The sequence below is a fragment of the Rhinatrema bivittatum genome, chromosome 9, assembly GCF_901001135.1.
Source record: "Rhinatrema bivittatum chromosome 9, aRhiBiv1.1, whole genome shotgun sequence".
In the NCBI taxonomy this organism is placed as follows: domain Eukaryota; kingdom Metazoa; phylum Chordata; class Amphibia; order Gymnophiona; family Rhinatrematidae; genus Rhinatrema; species Rhinatrema bivittatum.
Window position 1 is genome coordinate 232,469,195 of NC_042623.1, and position 15,409 is coordinate 232,484,603.

The window sequence follows — 15,409 nt, forward strand, 5'->3', positions numbered from 1 at the left end:
TTTATAAACTTCTATCATGTCCCCTCTCAGCCATCTCTTTTCCAAGCTGAAGAGCCCTAACCTATGTAGCCTCTCATCACTGGAGAGCCACTCCATCCCCTTTATCATTTTTGTCTTCCTCTGCACCTTTTCTAGTTCTACTGTCTTTATTGGGATGGAGTGGCCAGAACCTCACACAAGATACAGTTAGACTATGGCTCTACAGAAGCAATATATTTCCAATTTTATTCTCCACTCCTCTTTGTATCGTTCCTTACAACCTATTTGCTTTTTTGGCTGTTGCCGCACATTTAGCTAAGAATTTCAATCTATTGCCCACAAGGACTTCAAGGTCCTTTTCCTGCATAGTGACTCCTAATAAGCAACTCAGCATTGTGTACCTGAGTTGGGATTATTTTTACATGTGTGTATCATTTTGTACTTGTTCACATTAAATTTCATCTGCCATGTCTCCAAGTCTCACAAGATCCTTTTGCAGTTGCTCATAATTACCTGCTGTTTTAACAACTTTTAAATAATTTTGTATCAGCTGCAAATTTCATCATTGCATTTCTTAGTTCAGGTTTGTTATGTTGAATATTACAATTGCTGTAGCATTCCACTAACAGATCTTTCTCCATTTTAAAACCTGACCCTTTAGTCCTACCTTCTCATTCCTGTCTTTTAACCAGTCATCAGTCCACAACAGGACACTGATTCCTAGTCAATGAATCTAGCAGGGTGTAAGTCTACCTTATGGGTTTGGTTACTTAGAAGTAAACTATGTTTCAATGAGGAAAAAAAAAGGATAAGATTCCAGCCTGAAGCTTAGTAGACTACACATATTAGTATATCAGAAATAATCCATTGCTCATATCCATATTCTTTGAAAGGTTTGTCCTTTCTCAGGAATGATGGTAAGCTTTCTCCCCCACACACTATCAGGCCGATTCGGAAAAACGCGCGGGAGAGCTGGCAAACGCCCGCTCTCCTGGTGCGCGCACAGGCCACTCTCCTGGGCACACCTCTTTTTTGACAGAAGCGGCGGCTGTCAGCGAGTTTGACAGCCGACGTTCAATTTTGCCGGCGTCTGTTCTCAAATCTGCTGACAGCCATAGGGTTCGGAAACCGGACGCCGGCAAAATTGAGCGTCCGGTTTTCAACCCGCGAGCCGATTTTAAATTTTTTTAAACTTTTAGGACCCCCGACTTAATATCACCATGATATTAAGTCAAAGGGGTGCACAGAAAAGCAGTTTTTACTGCTTTTCTGTACACTTCCCCGGCGCCGGCAGGAATTAACGCCTACCTTTGGGTAGGTGCTAATTTCTGAAAGTAAAATGTACGGCTTGGCTGCACATTTTACTTTCTGTATCGCGTGGGAATAACTAATAAGGCCATCAACATGCATTTGCATGTTACGGCCGCTATAGTTTCGGGGGGGGGGGGGGGGGTTGGACGCACGTTTTCGACGCGCTATTACCCTTACTGAATAAGGGATAGAGCTAGCGCGTCGAAAACGCGTGTCTAAACGCGGGGTAACAGTGCACTCCACCGGAGCGCACTGTACTGTATTGGCCCGTATGTGTATTAGTTAATTCTTCTACGAGTCATGACAACATGTTCAGAAAATGAATGCACTGCAAATTAATTTCATTTGGTACCTGTTCCACTGGTTTTCTCTCTTTAGATATAGCATTATATGGCTTCAGTTGATAATCTATGACCATGATGTTTTTGCTGCATTCTGAAATAACCAGTATGGCTGAACTTCAGTACATCCCCAGATCATAGCCTAGTGGTTAGAGCAGTGGACTATGAACCAGGAGATCAGGGTTCAAGTCCCAAATGTCGGTATATAAAAATAAATAAATAAAGATCATGTACAGGACTAAAGTTTCATCAGTTTCTCCATGTCTTGTTTCATGTTGACTAAAGCAAAACATTTTTGAGGTGCTGCCTTTGTCCTATACACAAACATATTAAAGCAGATATTCTTTATATTGCCCATGTTATGTCCATTGTCTCTGCCCACTGCTTTGATCAGAACCTCCAGCTCCCAGCTCATTTTTCCCATTTCTTTATTGGTTTAATCAGATTCTATAACTTAGTACATTTCTTTGTATAAAGTTCTTTTACTACAGCTTTCTGCAAGTGATTTTTGACACTTTCAACCATCTTATACCAATCCTGTATAGTAACTCTTAACATGGTTAAAAAAAATACAAAAACCCCTCCCATATGGCAGATCTAAATACTTAATCTTTTAAAATGTCCACATGCATTCGTGCCACTTGACAGTAATGCCTTACATTTTTTCAGCCATGCTTGCAGTAAATCTTGCAGAAAACATTTTTAATAGGAAGAGCTCTGCAACAATGACATTAAGTAAAGGAATATACAACATTACTCTACCACGGAACAGTTTATTTTAGTTTACAATATACTTGTGGAGATCAGGGAATACAACATTTTTGGTAGATATGCACTGTTTAATACTGTACCATGTTAATGTGATGCACTCAACACAAAATCACTCAGGACAACTCCAAATGCAGCCTAAGATATTTCATAGAACAGCTTCAAAGGAATTCGCTGACAGAACATCCATTAAGAAAAGAAATAATTTAGATAGTTATAAAGATTTTGCTGCCATTCATAGATCAAACATGCTACCACAATATTTTGTGGTCAATTTTTCTATACAGATACAGTACAGAAAGGATAGAAAACTTGTTTCTTCTTTTTAAGTTAATATTTTGGTGTTTTACTAGAAAATTAGCTGTATTTAGAAAACAAAAAAGTGTGGCCTAGTTAAATGTTTCAAATGAACCTAATATTTCACTTGAATTTACAAGTTTGGCAAAGTGTTGCATGCATGAAAAGTAAAATGTTACCTATTTGCACACATCAGCAATAACAAAGCAAAGTTTAATTAGACTTGACCATAATTTCATTCACCAATGAATACTTCCTAGTTACAAGAAATAACTCCAATTTCTGTGCCTAATAAAAAAAATAAAATAAATAAAAAAAAGGATACGGTTAAGACTCAGTCAATATCCAAATCCAATTAACTTTGAAACAGAAGTGTTTGTGCAACTACAATCTTAAACATATTAAGACCCTTTGCAATGAAAAACAAAACAGAAAAGCCCCATTAATACCCCCATGCAATGCTGGTAAGACATGAAAAAGTAACTTTTTTCTGGAAGATCAAGATACGTCTTCCCACTGAACTCAATGAAACAGACTAACAGCATTCAAATTATAAAATACCCAAACCATAGAGATAGGTCAAACTACTCTGCCCCACTAGATGTTTACTGGCAAGAGCACAGACTCATTGCCATTTTGCAAACCAAATGCTTATAACTATTAAAATGATTCAACACATGTTCCTGTACATTTAGTACACTTTATTGGAGAACTTCACAATGCTACCAAAAGTGCCATTCCTGACTTAAAATAACCACTCCAATAAACACGAGGTCAGTATACCCGATAACTCAATACACCAAAAGGTGAATAAAAATAGCATTCATATAAAAGGGTATCAACAAGCCAGAAAAACATTTGGTCAGTGGCGGTCCTCTTAATCATTTACCCAATAGGTATGGTTTGGTTTTTTTTTTAAATAAGTTTTTTATGCAGATAAAATAATCTCAGAGCATATCAATATGTTTAGATGTGAGTTCATCTAGACATATTGATACACTCAAAGATTTTATCCACAGAAAAAAAGGTAGACAAACCTAACAGAAAAACGTGCTATATAATCCGTAAGTGTGTCAATGTGTGAAACTTTATTTAAAATGTAGTAGTTTGCTTGTCTGGATATGAAAGTAAATGCATAGACTGAAATCCTTTTCACTCCAGAAAAAAAAGCTATCATTACAGTGCAGCATGAGGACATGCTCTCAGAGTACCTCTCCAGGCTACTCATTGCTTCTTGGCTTCTTTTGGCTAATATTCAAACACAGAGTCTGAGCCATGGCCTTTTGTAGCCTTTTGGCAAAGATTGAGAACCTGTACAATATGGGGTGGGGGAGGTTTAAGCCCTGGCACCTGACCCCCACCTGCTAAAGAAAAAAAAAACACCTCCAGAAAAGAGTGGATACATGCCTTGGTTTAAGGCAGCAATTCAATCACACAGATGTTCTTCAGCTAAGGGTAATGGTTCACAGATATGCATGAGTACAATTTCTCCTGTTTCAAACCTATGAGAAAGTCCTTTGGGAATAGGGCTCCAGGATGGCAAAATACACTGGTGTCGGCTAAATCAGAGCAGAGAAAACAGCCAGAAAATGAGTCATAGGAGGCTCCAGGCCAATTACACCTCCCACCCAAGATCTCCCATAGAACAATGTTTAAATTTCAAATGCATGTATGTAATAAAAAACAAGCACTAGAATTCAGTGCAATATTAAGCATGAATAATTAGTTTTGAAGAAACATTTTTAATGAAACTTAGATTTTCTAATGACAAATATAGGGGTATGAGTTATAAAGTCTTAAAATTTCACTGAAAATGATTAACATAATCTTTGTCAAATACTTGAAGCAGCAACATTACCAAAATTCCTTAAGACTATCAGTGGCAACTTCCTCATCATCTTGATCTTTCTACTTCACCCTTCTTTATTGGCCTAAAGTTTGGTTGGTTGTTTTTTTTTTACATTTATTGGAAATAAAATGTGTGGATCTAAAAAGATATGCTTCCTCCCCTGTTACTCTTCAAGCATCTAGACTGGGGCTGGTGTGTGTGTGTGTGTGTGTGTGTGGGGGGGGGGATGGGGTTAGATTTCTTCTGAAAAGCCACATGGCAAGACAGCACCCCCATTTACTGACCAGATAAGAGTAAGCAAGCGAGAGGGGCTTCCAAAAAAATCAACTGCTTCAATCTCAGGAATTTAACAATTAGGAAGAAAGGTGAATTTTAAGTCATTCTCTCTGTCCTGTTAACCAAATTATTTAAAAAATATATATATTTTGGAAGTACCACTAACGTCATCAAATGCAACATGTTGATTTGCTTGAAGATACTCGTAATCAGCCACTGCATTTGGCTTTCAATTTTCAAACCTTTCCACAAGTGAGATCATATTCAGATCCCAACATATCTCCCACAGATAAATGGTGAAACCAAATAAACTTATTGCTTCCAATAAGTCTGAACAATGTCTGAATATGCTTTACAACTAACCAGTTTCTTTATAGTAGGTTTTGTTTCAATATTTTCTGCTTCCATGGCTCATGAAGTAATCTCCCCCGTAAGACATCAGGTGAAAGAATAAACCACTTCGGGCAGTTTTGTTTCTGCTTAATTCAGGAGTCTCTTCATTCATCGTTTTAATTCTTGGCAATACCTGGTTATTACTGACATGCTCCTCAATATTTAAATCCACGTGTTTGCAAACCTTTGCAGTAGTACTTTTGTGATATAAATAAGTGCTTCTCACAAGCGGTTTCAAAGCGGGACTATTATCTATAAATCTTGTTCAGAGAGCAGCTGGCCATTATCAGCATGTGCTGGGGGAAAGAAAAAATACAGAACAGTATCAGCATTGAAAGAGGATAAAAACAAAAAACAAACAAACCACTGTATATGAGTTTTTACCTATACATTACAAGCAAAAATGTTTGTAAGATGTGAGAAATATGTTTTCCTTATAGTGAGAAGAAAAGGACAGGCTAGGAAGTATTAATCAGTTTTAATAGAAACTAGGCAGATAACAGCATATAAATACCAATTGTCCCATCCAGTCCACCCAGTTATATATCTCAGCTGCCAGTTGTAAAAGCTTGAGCATTCCTTGTCAAGATCAGTTTTAGTCATCTGCCTCTTTGGTTCTCTACACAGGATGGAAGAGAACCAAACACCAAGCCTCTCTCCCCAATATCTTATCACAAGTTCTGTAGTAATCCAATTTAAACAGCTACCAAAACCAGTAAAGCTGTTTCTTGAACATCTAGCTGCTCACATCTTGTGGCCTTGCTGGAGCCAGTCACCAACCAACCTGCTAGCATTGATCTGAATGGCTTCTGGGGAGCCGTCGCCTACTGATTCCAGCCCAATTACCTAATAGCCTGCAGTGACAAGAGGATGTACTTCTTTTATCTGCTCCTTATAACATAACATAGCAGTCCCATTATTGAACGTAGTCATGCACTGTGGAACTTCAATGATGCTCCTACCATGGAGCTCATCAAGGATCCTACAAAAGATGTTTTTCCCCTCCCAAGAAAAAGTTGGTTCACAGTGAATTGCTTGACTAGATGTTGAGCATATTTTCTTCACAAGTGGAAATTCAAAAACAATCCAAGGTATGACTGCAATCACACAAATTAGACAACGGATCACATCGCAACAACTGTAGCCTGTGCCCACTCACAGGCAGACTAGACTATGAAACATGCTACTACTGAAGCTATCTAAGAGCAAGCAGATTTCACCCCAGGGCATCTGACCTGTGCAATTTTACTATACATCATAAGACAACTACAAAATAGCATCATAAACCAGGGTTCAACAAATCACTTGTGCCACTGCTTCAAATGCTTGCTTAAGAATGGCCTCAATCCTCCTGTCGTGTGCATCTTTGAAGGCCTCTCCTCCCTCCATGGGGATAGTGGTCTGCTTGGAGACAGCACAGACAAACACGTTCACTTTTGGAAAACGCAACCACTCTCTTACAACCTGATCAAGGGGGTACAGGACTTCCAAGACTCACCCCCCTTTGACAATAGCTTCCAAGGTGCCCCACTCAAGATCAACCAATTCTTGAATGGCCTCTATAACAGGGAAAAAACAAGAGGCTTTACACAAAGAAATCAAAATGGAATTTTTCTTTGACTCAGACATGGATTCAGCCCCAGGGACTCCCAGCATCTTTAATGTCTGGGAAATCAGAGCCGGTAACTCATCTCTAAGAAAGAGCCACAACATAGTCCTATACAGTTTCAATCCCGGAGATATTTCCCCATCCTCCAGGGTTTAAGGATCGGCTTTCATCAACCATGCTATCCAGGTCTCTATCGGGAAGCGTGCATGCTGATCTACATGTACTTCGAAGCTTAACCACAGCACCAGGTGAGCGGGATGTCACCACCTGTGACTCTGACCTGGCAAGATTGGTCGTAGCAGAGGACTGCGCCTGAAGAAAGGCTTGCAATCCTTGAAAAAAATGCCACCCAAGAAAAGGCCAAAGAAGCCATGCCAAAACCAGGAGGCACCTGTGCTGTGCCCACTGAACTACCTTCCCCCGCTGACGAACCAGTTAAGGGAGTTCCAAATTCAGGCACCCCTTCTGACATGTCTGACATGTCAGAAGGGGTGCCTGGCTTGGTGACTGGCTCCAGACATGTCAGTCTGACATGTCTCGCATTCTTGCGTAATATACAATAGAGTTTTCAATCAAATCAACGCTTCCACATGTTACCCCATTAAGATAATATGCTTTATTGTATATACTGCGCTTATTACTTTGCATTTTTTCTGTTTTAATACATTATTTTTACCTTTATTTTAGCTCATGTTCAAATCTACCATACCCACTGTTATTTATCGCTATAATATGATATTGATATCAAAAGTTTTTCCTTCTCTTGTAACTATCTCTATACCATGTTACAGTTGTACGCTGTTATTATAGCTTTATCGTTATATGTAAAGCCTGTTGTCTTATAGTTATATGTAAAGCCCCTTCCGTTTGGGCATCTCACTGTTTTATGTAAACCGGAGTGATTTGTATCTGATACAAGAACTTCGGTATATAAAAATAATAAATAAATAAATAAATAAATAAATAAATAAATGTCTTTACCCAGGCCCTCATCCTGCTGGGAAGAGCTGGGCTTAGTAAAAAACCAGACAAAGAATTCTCCCTGAGCCTCCAAGCAACACTGGCACAAGTCAGAGGCAAAGCCAGGCTGAGATACTCAAATATGACAGACAGCACAGAGGGAAAGGCATTTAAGTTTCTTAGCTATAGGCTCCATCAGTCTGTCAGTACGCTTAACAGGCGACTGGAAAGGTGTGCATCCAGCTGAATTTGTGCCTTAAAAAAAATAGGCTTCCAAAATGTAAGTGTACAACCCTGTGACTCAATGAGCGCCCAAAAACTGAGCACCCTCAATGCCGCCCATATTGAGCGTACATGAAAACGCGCATCTAAAGTATACACTGCTACCAACTGGACACACAGCCACACTCGCACGAACAGACGGTCCTGAAGAGGGCAGCCGAAGGTGCAGGAAAACTCTTGAAAATACCGCCATGGCCTACCACGCGGTGCACAGAAAAAAGCCTAAGAACGGGGCCTAACCCAAAAGGACTGCTCAACCCACCAAGCTGCCCATGTTCCTTAAGCTTCTCCGGAAGCGGGAACATATGTCGGATTGGCATGCCGAGCATGGAGACCAAAGGAAGGAGGAAGCCCTACAAAAAAAAACAAAACAAAAAAAAAACAAACCACCCCATACCCCTTCTCTGTTCTGTTTTATTTTTTTTTAAACTTTACCTGAGTTCAGCCTGTCCCGGCTGAGTACAAATTTGGTCTCCGGCTGCGGGGGAGGAGAGCACATACTGTCACCACCTTGCTCGGCTTCCTGCACCTGCTGCCTTTCAGCTGTTTAACAGCTAAGTCCACGCCAGCTGAAAAAAACAGCTACCAGACCAAGGCACTCATCTGAGGGACCATGGAAATCACCCCAGGAATTCTCAGCTGGAGGAGGGACCATTTAGTATCACCACAAAAGAACAGGACAAATTTAATCTCCTTTCTCCTTCTAAAACTTGAAGCTCTCCCCAGTACGGAGATGAACATCCACCATCTGAAGGAGACGGAGAATACTGGCAGGCTGAGATCACTGCAGGAGTAGATATACTGTGATGTCAGCTTTGCTCTGTCTCCATCTGTTGGTAGAGATGCATAACCCACTGGTTCTGGATTCATCTATATGGACACTAAGAAAGCTTTTTTTCCCCATATACATAAAATGGGAAAACAACCTTAATAAATCAGGTCTTAAAGGCAACAGACCTCAGAGGAAGAACCCAATGTAGGGTGGGAAGACCATCCCTCCCCCCTTCTCCAACTTCTGTAGGAGGTAGGGGAGGTCCTCTCCTTTCTAAGATGGTGGAGAGCAAATGAGAAAAATAAAACTGTCCTGGGTAAGGAGAGCTCTTATAAATTCTACAGTGGCAACTGGAATATATCCTTGCATCATGGAGAGGAATAAGGAATAACTGAGCAGATTGTTTGGGCTGAATCTTTATCTGCCATCATCTACTATCTTATTAGGAAGAATACTGGGGGTGGGGACAGGATTTCTCTCAATGATCCAGCAAGGGTGAAAAGGAGATGATGTTCCTAGTGCATGACAGAAAATGAAAACAGAAAAGGTGAGGATTTAAAAAAAAAAAAAAAAAAAAAAAAAAAAAAATTAACCAAAAGATTATTTTTTTCCTTCCAAAAGGCATGCAGCACTACACAACAGCATCATTCACCACTAACAAAGTATTTCAATACAGGCAACAAAAATCTACATCACGCTGTTTAATATAGTGACACTTTCCAGGTGGATTTGGTTTGCAAATCTAGAGTCCAGAACACTATGATAAACATTTTCAGACATGAAAATCTCTTGGTGAAAACTTAACAGTTCTGTCATTTGGGTCTTCAGAAGTGCAGATTCCCAGGAGCACAGAGACTCAATCTCATCAAGCATTATTAACATTCCTCTCAAAAAAACATAAAACAAGCCAGATAATAAGGCTCCCTTCTGATTGAGAACATACCTTCATCCACCATCTCCGTGCTTACTTCCTCTGAATCTCCAACATCCTGCATCTCTTCATCCTCTTCTTCATCCTCCCCTGCTAATTCTTTTGCAATTAACTGTCTAGCTAGTTTAATATTCATTCCTTCATTATAATGATGTTTCCTCTTCATTTCAAATTCTCTCTTTTTCTCTACAAGAAAGAACAGTGCAGGAAAACAGATTTAATGTACACGTTTTGTGGGTCAATTATAACTGATTAAATATAAAAAAGGATAGCTTTCACATCTTCTCTTATCTATGAATTAGGAAGCCAATCCAGGAGACATCAGACCCCTAAAATAGAAGGCAGCAAGATAACTGATGGGAACGTTACATGAAGAGGATCTGTTCAAATGATTTACGTAAGAGAACAGAAGCCCTTCAGTCTATGGGAATGTATGTCTTTTTATACTTTGTAACTATGCAATTCAATAAAATTACTATTAAAACACATTCTTCAGATATCACAGAGACAGAATTTGTTCATGTTCCATTGGCTCACATACACACACCTCATTAGTGAAGCACTAAACTATGAACATAAACATAAGAATTGCCATGTGGGTCAGACCAAGGTCTATCAAGCCCAGCATCCAGTCTCTGACAGTGGCCGAATTCAGGTCACAAATACCTGGCAGATATCAAAGTAGATCTAATTCCCATTACTCACTCCCCGCGACAGTAATAACTTTCTTTAGTCTTCCTGGCTAATATGTTATGGACTTTTCCTCCAGGAACTTGTCCAAACCTCTTGCTAGTCGCCTTGATCACGCACTCTGACAACAGATTCCACAGCTTGATAGTGCGCTGAGTGAAAAAGTACTCTCTATGATCTGTTTTGAATCTGCTGGTTGCAAGTTTAATGGAGTGTCCTTTTTCAGTATTATTTGAAAGGGTAAGTATCCATCCTTTATTTACCCATATCGCCCAACTTATAATTTATAAACTTCTATCATGTCCTTTCTCAGACATCTCTTGTCCAAGCTGAAGAGCCTTAGCAGCCTCTCATCATAGGAGAGAAGTTCCATCCCCTTTATTTTTGCCACTTTCCTCTACACCTTTTCTAGTTCTGCTGTGTCTTCCTTGAGAGAGACAATCAGAACTGCACACAATACACCTGGTGTGGTTGCACCCTGGCTCAATAAAGAGGAAATATGATATCTTCCATTTTACTGTACATTCCTTTTTTGGATCATTCCTAACATTCTATTTGCTTTTTTGACCACCGCCGTGCACTGAGCAGAGGATCTCAATGTACTGTCCATAAGGACTCCGGGTCCTTTTCCTAGGTAGTAACTCCCAATACAGAATCCAGTTTTGTGTACCTATATTGTGATTATATTTCCCTATGTGCATCACCTTGCACTTTTCCACATTAAATTTCATCTTCCATTCAGATGCTCTATCTCCTAGTCTTACAAGATTCTTCTGCAGTTCCTGGCAACTCACCGTTTTAATAATCTTGAATAATTTTGTATCATCTGCACATCTGATCACTTCACTTGTCATTCCCTTTACCAGATCATTTATGAATATGTTAAACAGTGTAAGTCCCAGTACCGATCCCTGTGGTACTTGACTAAATGATCTTTATCCATTTGGAAAACTGACCATTTAGTCCTACCCTCTGTTTCTGGCCTTCTAAATAGTTACCAATCCACAACAGTACACTGCATCGTGTCCCATGAATTTTTAATTTCCTGAGGAGTCTCATGGGGAACTTTGTCAAATACCTTCTGAAAATCCAAATACATTGTATCAGCTGGTCACCCTTTATATATATAAAAAATTCAGGAAGTTTTGTAAGACAAGACTTCCCCTTGCTAAAACCATATTGACCCTTCTCCATTAAGCCGTGTCTATCTATATTGGCCAATGATTTTATTTTTAAGAATGGCTTCTACCATTTTGCTCGGCACTGACAACAGGCCCACCGTTTTATAGTTTCCCAGATCCCCCCTGGGGCCCTTTTAAATAAAATCAGTGTTACATTGGCCACCTTCCAGTCTTCAGGAATCATGGCTATTTTAAATGATAGGTTACAAATTACTAGTGACTGATTAGCAAATTCATGTTTTAGTTGTTTTAGAACTCTGGGGTACATACCATCCGGTCCTGGTGATTTGTTACTGAGGCTGCATCAACTCTTTAGTAAAGAAACTGCCAGTGTATGAAAAGATCAACAGGTCAGAGAAAATAGAAACTGCGATGAAAAGGCAGGGTCAACTCCTACATGAAAATGAGGTGACAACATAACTCAGATCAATTATGTCTAGATTAAAAAATGTGCAAGCTGAATTCTCTAACCAGATATTAAACCCTATTTTAAGGTTGAGGACTGCCTGGTAACTTGCCTGCCTGGTGCGAAGGTGGCAGACGTCACGCATCACCTAGCTAGGATTATAGTCAGTGCTGGGGAGAAGCCGGCTGTCGTGGTAGAAGTGAGCACCAACGACATAGGAAAATGTGAGAGAGGTTCAGGAAGCCAAATTTAGGATTTTAGGTAGAAAGCTGAAATCCAGAAACTCCAGGGTGGCATTCTCTGAAATGCTTCCTCTTCCACGTGCAGGTCCCCTGAGACAGGCAGAGCTCTGGAATTTCAATGTGTGGATGAGACAATGGTACAGGGAATAGGGATTCAGTTTTGTAAGGAACTGGGGAAACTTTTGGGGAAGGGGGGGGGGGGGGGAGTCTTTTCCAAAAGGATGGGCTCCACCTTAACCAGAGTGGAGCCAAGCTGCTGGCACTAACTTTTAAAAAGGAGATAGAGCAGTTTTTAAACTAGAACAAGGGGGAAAGCAGACAGTCACTCAGCAGTACATGGTTCAGAGGAATGTATCCTTGAAGGATACTAATGAAACTGGAGAGAGTTAGGGCATCCCAACAGAGAGGTTCCAATAAAAGCAAACGTAGTCCATGTGCCTATATGTAAAAAAAATCACCTGAGCTAAAGATTTCCAAATTATCCCTATCAACTGAAAAGCAGGTTAATACAAACAAAAAACACACTTTGAAATGTCTGTATGCCAATGCCAGAAGTCTAAGAAGTAAGATGGGAGAGTTAGAGCGTATAGCAGCAAATGATGAGATTGACATAATTGGCATCACAGAGACCTGGTGGAAGGAGGATAACCAATGGGACAGTGTTATATACAAATTATATACAATGATAGGGAGGATCAACTTGGTGGGGGTGTGGCACTTTATGTCTGGGAGGGTATAGAGTCCAACAGGATAAAGATCTTACAAGAGACTAAATGCTCAGTAGAATCTATATGGGTAGAAATCCCATGTGTGTTAGGTAAGAGTATAATGATAGGAGTATACTACCGTCCACCTGGACACAATGGTCAGCCAGATGATGAAATGCTAAGAGAAATCAGGGAAGCTAACCAATTTGGTAGTGTAGTAATAATGGGAGATTTCAATTACCCCAATATTGACTGGGTAAATGTAACATCAGGACATGCTAGAGACAAAGTTCCTGGATGTAATAAACGACTGTTTCATGGAGCAATTGGTTCAGGAACAAACAAGAGAGGGAGCTATTTTAGATTTAATTCTTAGAGGAATGCAGGATTTGGTGACAGAGGTAATGGTGGTGGGGCCACTTGGCTTCAGTGATCATAACATGATCAAATTTAAACTAAAAACTGGAAGGCGGACAATAAATAAATCTACATTTTCTAACACTGAATTTGCAAAAGGGAAACTTTGATAAAATGAGGGAAGTAGTTAGAAAAAAACTAAAAGGTGCAGCTGCAAAGGTTAAAAGTGTTCAACAGGCAAGGACATTGTTTAAAAATACAATCCTAGACGCCCAGTCCGGATGTATTCCATGCATTAAGAAAGGTGGAAGGAAGGCAAAATGATTACTGGCATGATTAAAAGGTAAGGTGAAAGAGGCTATTTTAGCCAAAAAACAATCCTTCAAAAATTGGAAGAAGGATCCATCTGAAGAAAATAGGATAAAACATAAGCATTGTCAAGTTAAGTGTAAAACATTGATAAGACAAGCGAAGAGAGAATTTGAAATGAAGTTGGCCACAGAGGCAAAAATTCATAATAAAAAGACTATATAAATTCTTTGCTTCTGGGTTTACTAATGAGGATGTTGGGGAGATACCAATTCCGGAGATGGTTTTCAAGGGTGATGAGTCAGATAAACTGAACCAAATCACTGTGAACCTGGAAGATGTAGTGGGCCAGATTGACAAACTAAAGAGTAGCAAATCACCTGGACCGGATGGGATGCATCCTAGGGTTCTGAAGGAACTAAAAAATGAATTTTCAGATCTATTAGTTAAAATGTATAACCTATCAATCATCCATTGTACCTGAAGACTAGAGGGTGGCCAATGTAACCCCATATTTAAAAAGGGCTCCAGGGGCGATCTGGGAAACTATAGACCAGCGAGCCTGACTTCAGTGCTGGGAAAAATAGTGGAAATTATTCTAAAGATCAAAATCACAGAGCATATAGAAAGCCATGGTTTAATGGAACACAATCAACATGAATTTACCCAAGGGAAGTCTTGTCTCACAAATCTGCTTCATGTTTTTGAAGGGGTTAATAAACATATGGATAAAGGTGAACTGGTAGATGCAGTATATTTGGATTTTCAGAAGGCGTTTGACAAAGACCCTCATGAGAGGCTTCTAAGAAAACTAAAAAGTCATGGGATAGGAGGCGATGTCCTTTCATGGATTACAAACTGTTTAAAAGTTAGGAAGCAGAGAGCAGGACTAAATGGACAATTTTCTCAGTGAAAAACAAAACAGTGGAGTGCCTCAGGGATCTGTACTTGTACCGGTACTTTTCAATCTAACTAGATAAATGAAGCTTGACCGACGTGCCCACAAATGCGCAGTAGAGAGCAGCTCTACTGCGCATGTGCGGGCGAGCACGTCAGTCTTAGGCAGCGTCAAAAAAAACCAAAAAACATGGCGGCGCGGTGGTAGCAGCGGCGGGCAGAGCGGTAGCGGGCGGGTAGCGGCGGCGGTAGCGGGCGCAGCGGCGGCGGTAGCGGCAGCGGTGGTGGGCGGCGGCGGTGGCGGCGGGCGGCAGTGGCGGCGGTAGCGGGCGGCGGTGGCAGGCGGCGGCGGTAGCGGGCAGCGGCAGCGGCCAGTAGCGAGGGAGGGAGGAGAGAGGAGGAGGGAGGGACGACTAAGTGGGAGGACGAAAGAATAGTGGGAGGGAGTGACTGAGTGAGAGGGAGGGATTGAGTGAGGGGGAGGGAGTGAGGGGGAGGGACTGAGTGAGGGGGAGTGAGCGGGACTGAGGGAGAGGGAGGGAGGGAGTGGGACTGAGGGGGAGTGAGTGGGACTGAGGGAGAGGGAGGGAGGGAGTGGGACTGAGGGAGAGTGAGTGGGACTGAGTGTGAGTGAGAGGGAGAGAGGGGGAGGGAGTGAGTGAGACTGAGTGGGAGGGAGGGACTGAGTGAGAGGAGAGGGAGGCTGGGGAGGAGTGGGTGAGTGGGTGGGAGGGAGGTAGGGGAGAGAGAATGAGGGAGGTAGGGGAGAGAGAATGAGGGGGAGGTGAGAGACAGAGGGATGTAGCCCGTTTTAACGGGCTTAACGGCTTGTATATTTATAAATGATCTGGA

General features: G+C 40.9%; 1 protein-coding gene across 2 annotated transcripts in view; it reads right to left on the reverse strand.

Moving 5' to 3' along the window:
• Nucleotides 1–2,388: 2,388 nt before the first annotated feature.
• PPP1R2 (protein phosphatase 1 regulatory inhibitor subunit 2) overlaps nt 2,389–15,409 on the reverse strand; it is a 29,890-nt gene continuing 16,869 nt past the window's right edge. For both annotated transcript variants that reach the window (XM_029615916.1, XM_029615917.1), the window contains 2 exons: nt 9,781–9,954; nt 2,389–5,510 (listed from right to left, as the gene is read on the reverse strand). In XM_029615916.1, the coding sequence (XP_029471776.1) occupies nt 5,467–5,510; nt 9,781–9,954 (218 nt within the window). In that variant the 3' untranslated portion in view covers nt 2,389–5,466. The remainder of the gene's footprint in view (nt 5,511–9,780; nt 9,955–15,409) is intronic.